Source organism: Orbicella franksi, chromosome 2 (assembly GCF_964199315.1).
Source record: "Orbicella franksi chromosome 2, jaOrbFran1.1, whole genome shotgun sequence".
Lineage (NCBI taxonomy): Eukaryota > Metazoa > Cnidaria > Anthozoa > Scleractinia > Merulinidae > Orbicella > Orbicella franksi.
The window spans coordinates 4,505,381-4,521,079 of record NC_138146.1 but is presented as its reverse complement, the minus strand read 5'-3'; the positions used below and the strand labels follow the sequence as shown (position 1 = coordinate 4,521,079).

The following is a 15,699-nucleotide window of genomic DNA, read 5'->3' as shown; positions in this document are numbered from 1 at the left end:
TTTCAAACCGAGTCCTTGTGCAAAACCTGTCATATGAAAATGAGACTGATTTGCATGAAAATGAACCTGTAGGCGGAATACATTTTCGTAAGAAAGGTTTCGTGCAAAGACTCGTTCTGTCAAAGAGGCAGGACAAAAACAGGCTACTGAATTATTGTCATACATTTTACGTTCCAAGCTCTCTATTGTATTTTTATAAATAACATTTTACAGTGGTTTCACTTATCTACCTTCCTTTTGACAGTTAACCAGAAAATTAATAGGCATTTTGAAATCGATTTAAAAATAAATTTATGTTTTTTAATTTCACCTTGTTTCAAAATCCAGAAATTTTAGAAACTGATTCATTTATTTAAATTCGCTATGAATTAACAGAAAACTGGGACACGTTCTCCATATTTCATGTAATACTATAGTAGAAAATCTGAGATAAAGTATTTTTGAAAAGTAAATTGTTGCGTTATAACGCTGTGAACTAAACCAACAGCATAAAGTAGAAACTGAAAATTTGGTCTTGAAGATGTTAGATAACGTCGTTGTATTGTCGTTTTTATTCTTGGCCAATTTTCCACAGGTTGTCAATACGCTAATAAAGGAGGGAAATTTAGATCTATTTTCAAATTTGTGGACAGCATTTTATTTCATACACAAATTAAACAATGTTGAAAAAAATAATTGGCTTTCCAATAAACATAATCAACATTTTTGCAGCTGCAACATCGACACGTTTTCAAGCTTCGCGTCTCAGAAACGAAATGAAAATTATTTCCACTAATTATACCATGATATATAGTTTTGAGAATCTAATAATATATCAAGAAGGAGAAATTTGAAAACGCAGCTTTATTTAATTCTACGGTTAGGCCATACTAATCCGTCGCGAAAACGGAGCTTTTCGAAAACGCTCTTCAAAACGGAGGGATTTGGAAACGTCGGCTTTGCATTTTAGTTTGGGCGGAAATCATTTTGAAAACGAAGCTTTCCGAAAGCGATGACATTACGGCAATCATGTGATTTCCCCGCCAGAGTTTTCCTTAACGAAGCAAAACTCCAAAATGGCCAGTGATCGTTGCGTTTTTAAATTTCTCCGGCGTGGTGTGGACGGAAGACATTTGATGCCTTTTTAGAGGGATACTTCCGCTTTCAAATTTCTCCGGCATAGTGTTGACGGGGCCTAAGTGAACTAATAAAATGCTATTTTAAATAACTTGGATTCTGATATCTTAAAAGTTGGTAAAAGGTTTAAATGCTGTAAGTTAAATGGACAAGCACTTATTTTCACTTATATAAATAGTTTAGCAGTAGACTTGTTAACTTTAGATAAAATGTTAATAGATTGACAGACGACGTAGGAACTTTTAAGAAGTCAGAAAAGGCACATGACATGCACTGGTCAAGTCGCTTCTTTCACACTCCAAGCAAGATTGCAAATTGGAAACGATGAACTAAAATCGTGTATAAACATTCTTAATTGATCGTAAATAATCCATCCCTTAAAATTCCTGGTTAACAAATAAACAGAAAATGTTTTTGTTCTTTTTGTTCTCTCAGTTTTATTAACAAACAAACAGTTAAGTGCACAGCCGTAGCAAGACAAAACTTCTTACCGAGTTAACATCAGAAAGAATGCATAGCCTCTTAAGGCACAGTGAAATACACCTTTGCACAGAGGCAATTGCCTCGATTCGCCTGTCAGTAGCTTCTCCCTTAAAGAGACAAGTATACCAAATGATTTTCAAGCGTTTGATAATTTCAACACGTGAGCGTTAACTGAACTCTTCCACAACTTTTAAACCATATGCACGGCTAAACTTCCTGTTTTTCTAAGCTTTTTTGGATTGCTGGAAGGTTTTTCTGCCGGATAATCGATATCGTTAATTAAGCTGAAGGCTGAACATTTGGAACTTTTCCCGATGATGTGACACCTTGTCTGAAACTTCACAACAGGATTAATATTTTATTTCCATTGTTCATTGCCTAATGAATGTTTTTCCTTTTTCTCAACTCTAGCTTTTGTCCGATTTCTAGGTATTCAAAAGGTTTTTCTTGCATTTTGCCGCCGTAAAAAGACATCATATGCACAGCCATACGCAAATGAATAATTTTACCCAGTTATGGCCCACTCTTTGTTTTGATACAGGAGTTCATTTCTCTCAGTTGTGTTGTGACGAAACCCGATCCGTTGAATCCGGTACCCGCGCAAACATCCATCTGTTCTCAACGCAAAATATGCCTGCCAATTTAAAATCACTTAGGAGAGACGTTGCGCCAATTAACTACAAACCGTGTTAACAGGATTTATTGACTGTTTTTTAGTGCAGATACCCAGAAGAAGTCTATTTTATCTATGTAACCTAGATATAACGAGTTCCGCAGATCATAACACGGGTTTGTTTTCGTGAATATGTGTTAATCTAGCTTCTGTAACTGCGCATGTGCTGAGCGGATATGGCAAACGCGGTCAGAACTCACCATTTAATGAGGAAGAGGACCATATCGCCCTGATGTGAAACCCGAATAAAGTGAAAGCCCTTTTAACGGATATTTCCTTTGTTATTTACATCGTAATATATAATCCAACGTTGATTTGAGCCAATTTTGGGCAAAACGTAGTTTCTGCCCGAGATGAATTTCCTTGCATCACCGTTGAATTTTAGTGACGTATATTGAAAATAAAAGTCAAAAAGTAATCATGAAGAGAGCTGATGCCTGCCAATAATGGGCGCCCGCACAGTGCAAACCAAGAATGGGCAATCTTTACAGTATATGACGAATGAATTTAAAATTCTAAAACTCTCTAATATTGGGTGAGGGATCAATGGTAGGAATGGTAACAAAATGTGCAAGTTCGTTGTTTTTCAAAGTTTCCTTCGATTTGAAGGAAATATAAAGATGGCAAATATTATTAACTCGATACATCTAGTTACTTTGAAGAAAGTGTCCCACACGCATGGTGAGCTAAATTTTTGGCGTGATGTATGGTTTCTACTTGGGATTTCATTGTATATTGCATTCTTCTTAACTTAACTGCCAAGTTATCTGTTGGAGGACTTAAATGCAATATTTGATCTACTTCAATTAGAAGTTGTTGCCGAAGATAATTTCCAATTTGTTCACAGCTTGCACAATTTGCATATAATATATACTTATCTTCTCAGGTTCATATAAAGAGTTAAAGTTTCATTTTTGAAGAAATCGTATTGGCAGCAAATTAAAGCTATCCGTTTATAACTAAGTGAAATAATAAAAATATATGGTCAGAAATTAAAGATATTTCTAGTGGAGATCGACACTTTACAATGCTGTCCCTTCGTGAGTCAGCAAAAGTGTATATTACCAAGGTCACGAACATGAAGAAGTTGACTTCTCTACCGCACGACACGCTACGATAAATAAAACAATTTGAAAATTGGACTAGATCGTGATTGCCAAAATATCTGTTCCTCGTGGAGGGGCTTCGTATCACTCCTTATAAGAAACATTGCAAAAAAAAAAAAAAATTAAACAAAGGTACATCTTCATGGACCGTACGTCATAAACAATGAACGTCTCGGTCTAAAGAGTTCGTGAGGACGGTCCGCATTGAATAAAGTTCGCATTGTAATGAAAATAAGGCAGAGATATTTTTTTATCACAATCCTTAACATCAAGCTGAAAAAAAGGAAAAATTTTCTCGTGATTCTAAAAGTGGACGTTTGAGAGAGCGGAAGCATTAAACATTACACGACCCCTAGGGGAGTGTTTCAAAAGCTGTTTCGAATTTTCCCAAACTTTCAGCATCTCGGCATCTTTTTAGAAACGAATTTCAAACTTGCTTCTATCTCCTTGTTTCTAGGAAAACATTGCTCTGGGTCTGGAAATAAGTAACATTTACAGTTACATGAATAGTTCACAGCACGGCAACGGAATAAACAGACCGCCTACATAATACAACTATGTGAAAAGAGCTCCAGATTTAAAGTAGTGTCCTATACAAGCTAAAGGAAGATTTAAGTATTTTTCTTAAATGGCTTATGAAACGGTCGTTGTGTTTTGGGTGATTTGGAACAAAACTGTGGCTATCAAACATTTTGTCGTTTCAGCCAGCCTTAATAATGTAAAGTTCTACTAAAATTAATAACCTTCACCCGAGCAGTTACCATTTTTCCTTTTATGTATTTGTCTATTGGTTGTCTTCATGACAATGTTAATTTTAATTTTGTTTAGAAAAGCGTCCTGAGGCAGCAAGATCCTTTTGATAATTACAAGGCAAAGGAATTCTATCTCACTTGGACTGGCAACGTTGACGTCGAAAACAACAGTAAAAACATCATGGAAAAGTGGAAAAAATATATCTTCAGCTGTTATTTACAAATGATGTTAAATATTGGACTTTGAAAATACAAAATTCTTCAGTGTCACAGATCAGCCCACGCCCTTTTAAGTCTCACCTCTGCATTTGCCTTGAAAAACATCATTATTCAGTGAAACACAATGCTATTTCTTCAGCCCAGTTGGAAAACTTCGCGTTGGATATCATGTTAGGCCGATATTTTGATTACGACTCAAAAACGATTCAAAAAGAGTCAGTTGACGAGATCAGTACGTTATATTAACACATAAAATAATTTCAATGCTTGTTAAATTGATAACGAAACAAGAATCTATTGCACTAAAAGTCCTCTCCTCAGAACAAACAGATTTTTTGAAGTGCTAAAGAGGAAGCCAGTATTGGTGCGGTAGACGGACGTAGTCGTGTCCGTGACTTTCGCCAAGGTCAATTGACATTCTCTTGTGTGACACATGTACTACATCAAATGCGAGCAAAAGTGAGTTTCCCTTGTTTATTGTTTACCCCGATCGCTAAAAGAATGAGATTCCAATTTGCTAAGAATTTTCACGCACATTTTTTCTTTAAAATCTTGGGATAACATGATAGTACTTTTGCTCTTCTTGAAACGGAGTTTCTATCATGTCAAATTCGAGTCTTCTCCGGACAAGTGAATATGTCCAGAGATAAATTAAGGTAAACATAAAAAATGATAATCACGGTTTTAATTTTTAAACCAGCATAAGCATCTCTTTAGACTAAGATTTATTACATGTCACATCTTCCTACTGTAATAAACATCTCCCTGGCTAAGGTCAGTTTCCGGCCATTTCCTCAATCCTGGTTAAAAGAAAACTGGAAGAGTTATGCAATGAATATGCTCGCGTTCTATCCCTTTTCTGTAAACAAGACTTGCAAGAATGTGCAATTGATCTGTTTCATTAATACATAGAGGATATTACGCGGTGACGAGAAGATATGAATTTCATATTCTTGCCACGAGAACATCAAATTCATATCTTCCAGCTAACGTGTAATGTTCTTTGTATTATATAGACATACTGAAGACGGCGTTTTTGACGATTTTCCGAAGATTTCCGACCACTTTCCGAAGTTTTCCGAAGAGTCGCCAAACTTGTCCGAAGGTCACACGAACTTTGCCCAAAATTTTCCGAAAATTTCCAAAAATTGCTGAAGATTACCGAAGATTGCCGAAGACTTTCGAGGAAGACACGAAGATGTTTCGATGATACACCAACGAATTTAAGAACAATTTAAGAGACAAAATTGATATCAGTGAAATCATCGATGTCTTTACTAGTGAGGATATGAAAAATACGCCACTCGAGTCCCGGATGTGGTTTCGTATGAATTTTATGAATGGCGCATTTTCCAGTAAAACACTTGTGTCTATATAATAAAATATTTGTTTCGAAAGTCCACAAACTTGAAGCCAACTTATGCTGGTGTTTTAGACAGTGCTCTGACGGTCTACTAAGCACGTTCTGTTTTTAATGCGTGCGCCGAGTTAATACTCGTAGAAGGTGGCCACGAAGTCGGAGAATTTAGAGTTATGGTTCAGAGAACAGCGACGCTCACACAGTTCATACAGCACATTATTTATCGTTACTTATCGCTTAACCGAGGGTGACGGCAACAAAATCACTGTCCATGCATGGCAAACCAAAAGAGTTGATTCTAGCCTCACGGATAATCATCGATTATTTTCAATTTTCAAATCACTTTTCACCAGGACAAAAATCATACTTTTAAAAATTAAAGCTGACCGAAATGTTCTTTGTCAAGCAACTGAGTATTCGGAGCACACAAACTTTAACTGTTTCAGCGATACAAAGTACTAGTTATACTGGAAATAAGTTACAAACAGAACAATGTGAAAAGCTTTTATTTGCTGACATTTCTGCAAGAGAAACAACTTAATTTAAGTGCCACCTACTTCACCGACTGGCTTACAAAACTAGCTGCTTAAAAATGAATGAATTTTAAACAGCTTCAAAAACATATTCAGTGAGACCTTCCGTAAGAGATCGACGATAATGGTTTTATTTGAGATTTTGACAACTTGGAAGGAGCCATTATAAGAATTAAGAATGATTAACGACTATCAGGAAGGAAATGAATTAAAATTCTTGTCGAGGATCTTTCAAGTTTAAGCAGCATTTCTTTGAAATTTCTTGTGATATGTAATCCTTTGTAAAGATAGCTTCCTAGATTATATTATTACAGTGCATCATTTTTTTAACAGCTTGAGCAAAAATGCCTTCATCTCTGACAGACTGAGAAAAATACCATTATCAATAAACATTGAAATGGCAAATATCTGTTTCCTTCGCGAGTTAAAAGCAAGTAATTTGAATTCTATTTTCGGCTATTAACTTTAAAACAACAAATTACAATATCTCCTTCCTTCTGCCAAGATTAAATCTTTCCTGAAGAAGCTTAATTCTGGGCTCAGTTTAGTCGTTTAATACGCGTTTATTTCACTATATGAGTATTTGGAATAAGTCTCACTTATAATTTCGTTTTACATTTGGTGCTCAGTTGTGACGATGTTCACCCAGAAACGACATAGAAACTGAAAATAAAATGATTTCCAATTGGCTATAATCTGAACTCAACTGGAGGGCATTTTGCTTTCAGACCTCCTAATTATCCAAGGCAGATTCTAAAGGTCCGACGAAAAGGGAAGATATGATTTAACATACCATTATGAACGGAAAAAGACCGCCTGCAATCCCACTATTAGTTCTACAGAACAATAAGTCTGGTAATAGAGAATCAGCTTATCTTGATCAACCAGCACTTCAGGGAGTTATCCCTTGGTATCGTCCGCATATACCGGAAGACGTGCATTACGGAATATATATGCCCGATTTCTTGGTGGGAAGTTTTAATCATGATAATGACTCTTTCAACCTCTTTAAGGAAATATTCCTCGTTTCCCGAGTCAATAACAAAAAGGACTCTGAGAAATGACAATATTTTAATCAGACAATCATCCACTTTTTACTGAACAGACGAATTTGGGGGTAGCTGTCAACCATTATCTATTTATTACTTACACGCCTTATTTTCATAGCATAGCAACAACGTAGCTGTAGACAGACTCCTCTTGTTCAAATTTATGTCTCACGTACTCTTCAAATTCTATTCAACAAAGACAATTGGAAACCCCAGAGCGGAAAATCACGATTTTCAGAAAAGCTGTGTATTTGTCTCTTCTTACTCGTTCAAACTGGTGTTTTCTTTTTTAGGGTTGCACCAGGCAACCATAAATATATAAATTTGATTGCTTTGCTCTTACGTATGCTTTATCGCTTTGTTATCAGGCTTATCAGTATGCTTCCCCGCTGGTAAATGACCACAAAAAATTGAAAAGGGATAATTTAAATTCAATAAAATTAATCATTTTTCTACTTTTTAGCCATTTACGCAACACTATAGCATCAAGTTACTGAAAACTGTTGCCCCATTTCCTCGACGGCTAGTCTTGCGTTTACTCCAAATTTCAGCTAATAGGTTTCGTGATGTTTGCGCTTGTAAACAAAACTGAAAATGTTCAGATAACGTATTAAATTAAGAAAACGAGAGGTGAAACAATAGAAGTGGTTATAATAAGCACGTAGATATTACTACTATTAAGAGTGCGATAAAAGTTCGCATCGCTTTCAAGGTCAGTGATATATCCCACTTTTCTTTGTCTTGTTACACTTCCTCCTATAATTCAACCTTTTAATTTCGCCAACCTCGACACATGAACGCAAAATTGGCCATTATGTCTAAAAGTTGGCAGCGTTTCACGTGTTTGCATGTCAATGAAATTAGTTTTTGCGAAAAGATTGAGTTATGAATACTGAGCAGCTGCTGACATCAATAAGTTTTAAAATAATCATGGAGGTTTTAAAATGTCTTCAATTCGTTAATTATAAACAATCCAGCCCTCTGCATTTTATTTTGACGCAGCGAACATAATTCAAACTGACTGCTTTGGGAATTTTGTTAACTTCTAAACTAGCCCCATCTTATTAATTTTACTGTGTTTGGCAACACATCGCTCAATGTCTTTGTTGTCGAATTGCAAAGAAGTTTAAGTCAACAAATTTGATGTCTTTATTTCACGCGCCACTTCCATTGTTGGTTGTTCTTTTGTATCTTAATGACTGCCTATCGTCTCGCTTACCCTGGTAGCTCTTCCCTTACAAAAGCAGGCTTTCGACCGTTTGGTAGTGGATTTATAACACGTGCAAGCATCCTCATTTAGTCTGCGTTTAATCGACACTAAAAGCAATTCGTTTAACACAGGCAGCGGGTTACCAACTTATCGCCTGAACTAATCTTAGCACTCAAATGTGTACTCCACTGGTTTTAAAAAATATCTTGGCACAGGCAAATGTTTTCCATTAACCTAAAATTTCCTGTTTCACTAACGATAAGCAAGTAGTTCAATGCCAAATTGCGGTTGTTATTTATTCATGGCTTCCATTGAGGGCAAAACGGTCCAATATCCGCCTCGCGTGAACACTTGAATTGTTATAACACGAGCAAACAAACTTTTAACTTTGCACTGCCGCCGCATAACCTCGTCTCGTTGCTTCAGCACTGCAGGCTTGCAGACTGTTAGGTTGATGCCGTGAGCTTGGATCTTGCCCAAGTGAATAATGATACCATTAAAATTTTGTCTTAAACATCACTTTTACCATGAATATTTAATTGTCTTTGTTCATTGCATGAGATTGCCTGATAGACAAATTTCCCTGTTTTTCACAATTCCATTTTCGAGTTTTCCATCCAAGATTTACAATTTGTGTCGGCACCCATATATTTTTTCTTTATTTATTTAGCTCCCCTGTATAAATTTGTTCGTATATTCCAACCAATGCGTCAGTTCTGACTAAACACTACCGTGACCCACTCCGGTACCAGTGACTTTCTTACAGCTAAGGTTCACCTGTTTAAAATGCCATGCGGTTTCGAAAAGTAAATCGCTTTTAAATGTGAATTCAGTGATGTTAATATAATGTGACAAAGACGCGTGAAAATTGGGCTCACGTTTGCCAAACCGAACGGAAATTCAGCCTTAAACCATTTCTCGTCTGAGGTAGCCCCTTCACTGGGTCCAAAACTCAATAAACTGTATTATTTGTTTTAATCGGGAAATTATAAGAGTGCCGTTATCCTAAGATATATTGTCGCTCAACCTTCGCTCACTCTTTAGCTAGCCTGATAAAGGCTTTTTTCTCTTTTATCTGAAGATAAAAACATTAATGAGCGAAAAGCTCTCCGGCCTTTTCACAAATTCCTGATAACGATTACGAATCAGTACTACGCTCTTTGTCATGGAAAATCCATAACTCCTTTGTGAATAGTGCCTCAACACCATTTTCTCACCTTTCGAAAGCCCAATAAAAGGAATAATTAAGTTTTACTGGGGGGTGAAGTAATTCATTAACACTTTCGAGGTGTCGAGATCGTTCATCAAGTAGCTTCCTTTTAAGTGAGCAGCCAGAAACCTTTCCTCGACAGCCATGACATTTTCTCGCGCTCCGGCTTTCATTGAATATGATTAATTTATATTGAGAAATGATATCTTTTGAGAAAAAACAAAGCTATGAACGACCGTGATACTTGTTTTAAATTGGCAGCGTTTGAAAGGCAGGGCACTCTGTTGTGGCGTGTAATTTACAAACTCTTTCTTTTATTGTAAATATTTGACTACAGTTTAAGACATATTTTACAATTTGGACCAAAAACTCTAAATTCACTAATCGTTTTTCTTTTTATCCTCGTGAGTTTGGCATAATCAATCATACAAGCATCTTCAGTTGAAAGCTGTCTTTCGTTAATGGTTCCTCTTCATCTCTTGTTTCACCTCGTAATTACACTGGAAGTTTTGGGAATACGACGAATTCGAACAAATTTATGAAAATCGGGTTTCACTTTGCAAAATTTCATCCCCACACAGATGATCGAAAATAAAATATAGAGGTCGCTCGATCGTAACTTAGGGTTAAATATTACGTGCAGCATATAAAGTGGTTCATCTCTTAGCCCTAATCGATTTCAGTGTTGTATAAATAGGTGTAAATAACAACTGTAAACACTGCAGAGTCCTTTACAACCTAAATCAACCATCCCAGCTTGTGAGTATGTAAAGACGTACTACTAAAGTAGGCAAGGAATGGGAAATACTAATGCTCAAAATTTCCTTACCAAACGTCGGCCATCATCACGCCACTGTCACATTTTGGTCACTGAACACATTCCCGTTAGATATCCTAGAGTTACGACTGATATTACTTTCAGGTATCAAAACAAGTGATTCCCGTTAGATATTTGACTTGTCTAGATTTTGAGGTAAAATGTTTTGAGCTCTAAAATGTTAGCACGAGGCTTTTTTAAGTCCACGGTTGAGTGTTTATTTGGCTGTGGAAAGCGAGTAGTCACGACTACGTCATTGTTCTTCTCTCCAGCAACTCGTTGTTATAACAGGGACGACATCGGCGGCACTCTTAGATGAGGAGGCAAAAATTGCGAGTAGTGTTGTGGGTACTGCATTCCGGGGTACGATGGATGATAAAACGAATAAGGAGCATGAGGGGTTATTTCGCTAGGACGGCTCTGTTCTCTGTACAGAATTGGAACCCGTACCATTCTCTGGTGACTAGCCTGAGCTAAGCTGGCGGCCTCCATCTCGGCAGCCAGTTGTCTTTTCCACTTGTTCCGTCGGTTTTGGAACCAAATCTTAACTTGTGTCTCTGTCAGGTGAAGTTGCGCTGCCAAACCGGCGCGTTCGGACGAGGAGAGATACCTCTTCATGTCGAAAGTAGACTCCAGTTGATAGACCTGACTTCGAGAGAACACCGTTCTTGTTTTCTTCTTCCTTCGTTTCTTGTTGACATCTTTCCTGTCGTCCTCCGGCGATTGATCGTCTTTTTCTATGGAGTCTGTGAGAGACAAGTGTTAAATATTTTAGACGGTGGATAGAAAATTTGGCCCATCTTGGTTTGAGCACAACAGCGCGACTCCTTTTGCTTTATATTATACCATTTACAACTCAGTAACCGGAAGCGCACATGTTGTGAGGTACTAACCTTCAACAGACGTTCTACTCCAGTCTTCAAAGTCATATTCTACTCTTCTGTCGAGCTCTAAGGGGCTTGCATCAGGCCGGTAGATTTCGCAACCTTGTTTTCTTGTAAATTCTGAGCGCTGTCTATCTATAGTTCCTCCCGCGTCACTTGTGTTATCCGTGTCTTTCCTGCTAGTCTCTCTTGAGCTGCCGTTGTTGAGGATATTGGAAATCGAGAAGGGGTTCGATCTCGCTTTCTCCTCCATGCCTAGCTGCGCGTAAAGAGGTCTCAGCGAATCTTATTTGAGACTGAAGTTGTAGTAATTTCTGTAGCTTAAGAAATGGCAAACAAAGATCGTTTGTGTCGGGCTGAATGCATTGGGGCATGCGAGGCGACAATTTAAGTCAGTGATAATGATCGGGAATAAAAACGTCAAACTTGTTAAACGGCTGACATGTAAATGCGCGTCTGTGATTGGTTAGAGGTGAGGACTAATGGAACCACGAGAAAGCACGAATAATCACCTCCTCCCCCTCCTATACAAAAACCCAGGAAAACTGATAAGCGTTGTTTGTGATTGGCTTTTGGCCGCTATCAATTAGTTCAAGACACGTTGTCATTCTAAAAGCGTTCATGTTTTGTCTTTTTCAATTGGCTGAGGGATAACAATTCGTCAATTACCTCCTTGGTGTCGAACTACAATCATGAAAAGCTTTTCTTTTAAAGGTATTCTTAGTTAAAGTGGACCATTTGTTGCTCCATGTCATAAACGCAGCGTTTAGTCGTGCGGTTAAGGATTTGATTGGCTTCACGCCTACTGAAAACAAACATTCAGTCATCACGCCCCAGAGCAGTGTATCAGACTTCCTCCAAAACTCAAAACGCAAACAACGCTACAAGATGCTTTTTTTAGAAAGCTTCAAGAGTCCATCAGCGAATTCTGGCTCGTGTTAAATAATGCCGCAACGTGCGGCTTGGCAGTTTAAATTTACATAACGCGTTCTGTTGAAAAGATGCGAGCGATAAGGCATAAAATAATTAAGAGCATCAGGGAGCTTTTAACGAGAGTTTCAGGCGATAAGAGTGAAAGGAGGTGATAAAGAGCGTCGAGAAAAGAATCTTATGAAGGACTGCTAATGGTTTTCTGCCATTTGAGGTTGTTTCCACTCAAACGATTTTGATGACTGGATGATTGGCCTAAGTGAACACAGCTGGAAAATTTCATGAGATGCTAATGAAGTGAAACGCAATTGGTGATTGTATTTTGGAGCAACTTGTTTCGCCTAAGAGATATTAAGTCTTTATTTCTTGACAGAAGAAGTGACATGATTGATGAATTGAAGATTGAAGATCTCAAACAGCAATTCAAAGCTGACGCTGATCAATGCTCCAACCTGCCAAACTTAAAATAGAAAAAATATGAGCGATTTCAACAGAGGCTAAGGAAATTCATTTCTCAACGATAGTTCGAAGTCGTTTGCACCGTTTTACAGCCTGTAGTTAATCCCTTTCTTTAACCCTTGAACGTGGAAATTCAATGGCTTTCAATAGCGAAAGGAATAAATGACAATCCCTTTAACAGTATTTGAGTAATAAAAACCCGATCCGCGCTTGAGAAAATCCAATATTATTATGTAATTCTTTCCTTTTCATAGATAAATGAAAGGGTAAACAATGGAAAATAATCTTAAGACCATTTAGGTCGAGTCTTAGAGTGGCTATCGCTCGATGATATTTATAGTCACATAAGGCTGTATTAAAAATGTACTTTCTTAAAAGGAGGATAATCTCACGCCATGCTTAGTGAAATACTTCGAAATCGACTTCGCTTTTGTTTCAAAATCTATCAACGCGCAATCAGCTAACACTTAGCAGGCCATTCGCGAATTTTCCGTCATTTATAACATTTCGTGACACCAAAGAAGAAAGGAAATTGATTTAAAACGAAAATACACCTTGAAGGTTTCATCAGACAAATGAATAAAATTTCCGAGGACTTGGATAGAAAGTGACATTTCATAATTTGCAAATTTGTTTGGATATTCATTCAAAGCTTCTGCCTCCTAAATCCGAAACCATTAGACATGAATCGACTTAAGCTTCAAAAACAATTCCTTTCAAAAAGCTCGCAAATTGACATTGTACAAGCATTTGCGCTAGCAACATGTATTCAGTCGCGTCTAAGGCCGCGAGAATGCCAATAAAAACTTCTGCCCAGAGGACGTCTTGTTACCGAATAAATATTTCCTTGTCTCATCTCAGTCAATTTGGACTATCGAGAAATATATTTACAAAAGGAGGGGCTAAAATGAATATCAACAAATACATCAGTTAATAGGTTTTTAGTGGTCTGAACAAGGTGCTGTAAACGGTTGGTTTTACGGTCAGTTTACGGTCAGTTTACGACTCTTTTGTGGGCTTTTACAGCAATCAGATTAATTGCAAATGACGTTTGACTATGCCTTTCAGTGATGAAAGTTTGTTCCTTTTACCCACTTTAAAAGAAGAGCTGGACAGAAATGGCGGTTTTTATGTTTCTTATTAAAGTCAGGATCTCGCCAAATGCTTTAGACATACCAATCTTTGGACAAGATCTACGAACTTTTAGCGAAATTTATAATGCCAGTCTTGTTAAGAATTTTGAACGGAAATGAATTGAAGTTGTGTCTTCGCTTTAAGTTTTTTAAATTGAAAATAAAAGTGGTTTTAGCTTTGCTGGCGTTCATATCACAGCAAGTGACAGATTTTAATTCGTGTCTGTAGAGAAATCTCCTTATTTTGATAGAAGAGATTTGAACGAGAGGAAGACATAACTTGTTATTTCGCATACTCGACGTGGTGACACATGCAAATGTCTGGACGTTATGATTAATGGCTTGCTCGACACATTTTTATCATTTCGAATAATTTTATTGCAAATCAGCCGTCATGACCGACAGAGCCCAGGCGCCAACTTTCTATAGCACACAAAAGATAACAACATTGGTTTTATCGCCTGGCGTTTAAAACTCCTATCCTTTAATATTGCCTTGCGCTCCACCCCAAATATAACTAAACACAAAATAAATCGCCTGGTTTTTTTTGGCAAGCTGGGACAAAGCCTACATCCACTGAGCAATCTATATTTTGATTCTTGGCGTTTTACCGAACAAACACTTTGAGCAAAGTGTCGCCCTTTTGTGCTTGATGCCTATAGCTCAGCCGGCCTCAGCGTGCCACATAAAAACGTGTTATTTCTTAGCTACGGAAGCAATTGTTCGCTTCAACTCTTTTGCAATTGACTAAACTCTTCAATTAATAGCAATTTACAGCAAGTGTATTCTTAATCCTGGGGATTTCGAATGGCCCAATAGCCGAACGTGCACTCATAAAACTATAGTGTGCCATATTTCATCCATTTTACAATAAGCCAAGGCGATACATAAATTTCAGTCAAGTCAAAACCTGAGCATGGCCTTGTCTTGCCTGGAGGGCTTGTTTTGACAAGTATTGTTGAAAACCTTTCACGATATTAATATTTTAAAAGAGGTGATTTGTAAAGTGGTGAAAGTTGGTGGCCCTTTCAGCTGCTGTCCTCACGCAATCACAGAAGGAAAAAGAAATGAAGAGACAGAGGACAAAATCAAAGTGAAAAGTCAGGTTTCGTTTGTTTATAGTTGCTCTAAATTGGACAACAAAGGCAAGTATTCAAATTATCTAACATACACAGTCAAATTTCGTCAACATTCAAGCTTAAAATGGAAAGCAATTAACACTCAGCAGGCTTTATTTCGATCGTTTTGTCCTCGTCTTTGTTTGGTAGGTCTTTGTTTGGAGTTGAGAAAGGCCCCCGAGGCAAACCATGAATATGTGATGACATGAGGCAAATCGAACGTAGAGTCAAAACAAGGCATATATTGGCCCTTCCATATGAAAGAGAAAGCATTTTAATGCTTGATGATATTCTTGCGGGTTTTTCTACTTGGAATCCTAGCGTTTATTGTTATTGAGGGTTTTTGTTTACAGTACTCTTTCACCGAGTAATACTTTTAGTGAATATACGATTAAGATTCCATTAAGAACGTTAGACGAACAATGTCAAGGCAATTAGGAGTTTCGTTTATATGTTTCCTAGCGCCATTAGGCAGCTAACGGCTCATCACGTAGTGTTTTTATTAATCCGTGTCTCATATATTCCCAATCTAAATCTTCTGACGATGGCTCGCAATTCCATGTTGGTACTAGAAACGAACCATGGTTAACCCCCACTCATATCGAAAGTTAAAAGCAATTTTCTACTTCTTCGTCTCGACCGCTGTC

General features: G+C 37.4%; 1 protein-coding gene across 1 annotated transcript; it reads right to left on the bottom strand.

The window, feature by feature from the left end:
- Window positions 1-6,860: 6,860 nt before the first annotated feature.
- Window positions 6,861-13,000, bottom strand: LOC145477822 (uncharacterized). The gene is made up of 2 exons (XM_081455666.1): window positions 11,422-13,000; window positions 6,861-11,274 (listed from the first exon to the last, which is right to left on the bottom strand). Exons 1-2 carry the CDS (start codon window positions 11,663-11,665, stop codon window positions 10,811-10,813), a joined length of 708 nt encoding a protein of 235 aa, XP_081311792.1. The 5' UTR covers window positions 11,666-13,000; the 3' UTR covers window positions 6,861-10,810.
- Window positions 13,001-15,699: the final 2,699 nt, after the last annotated feature.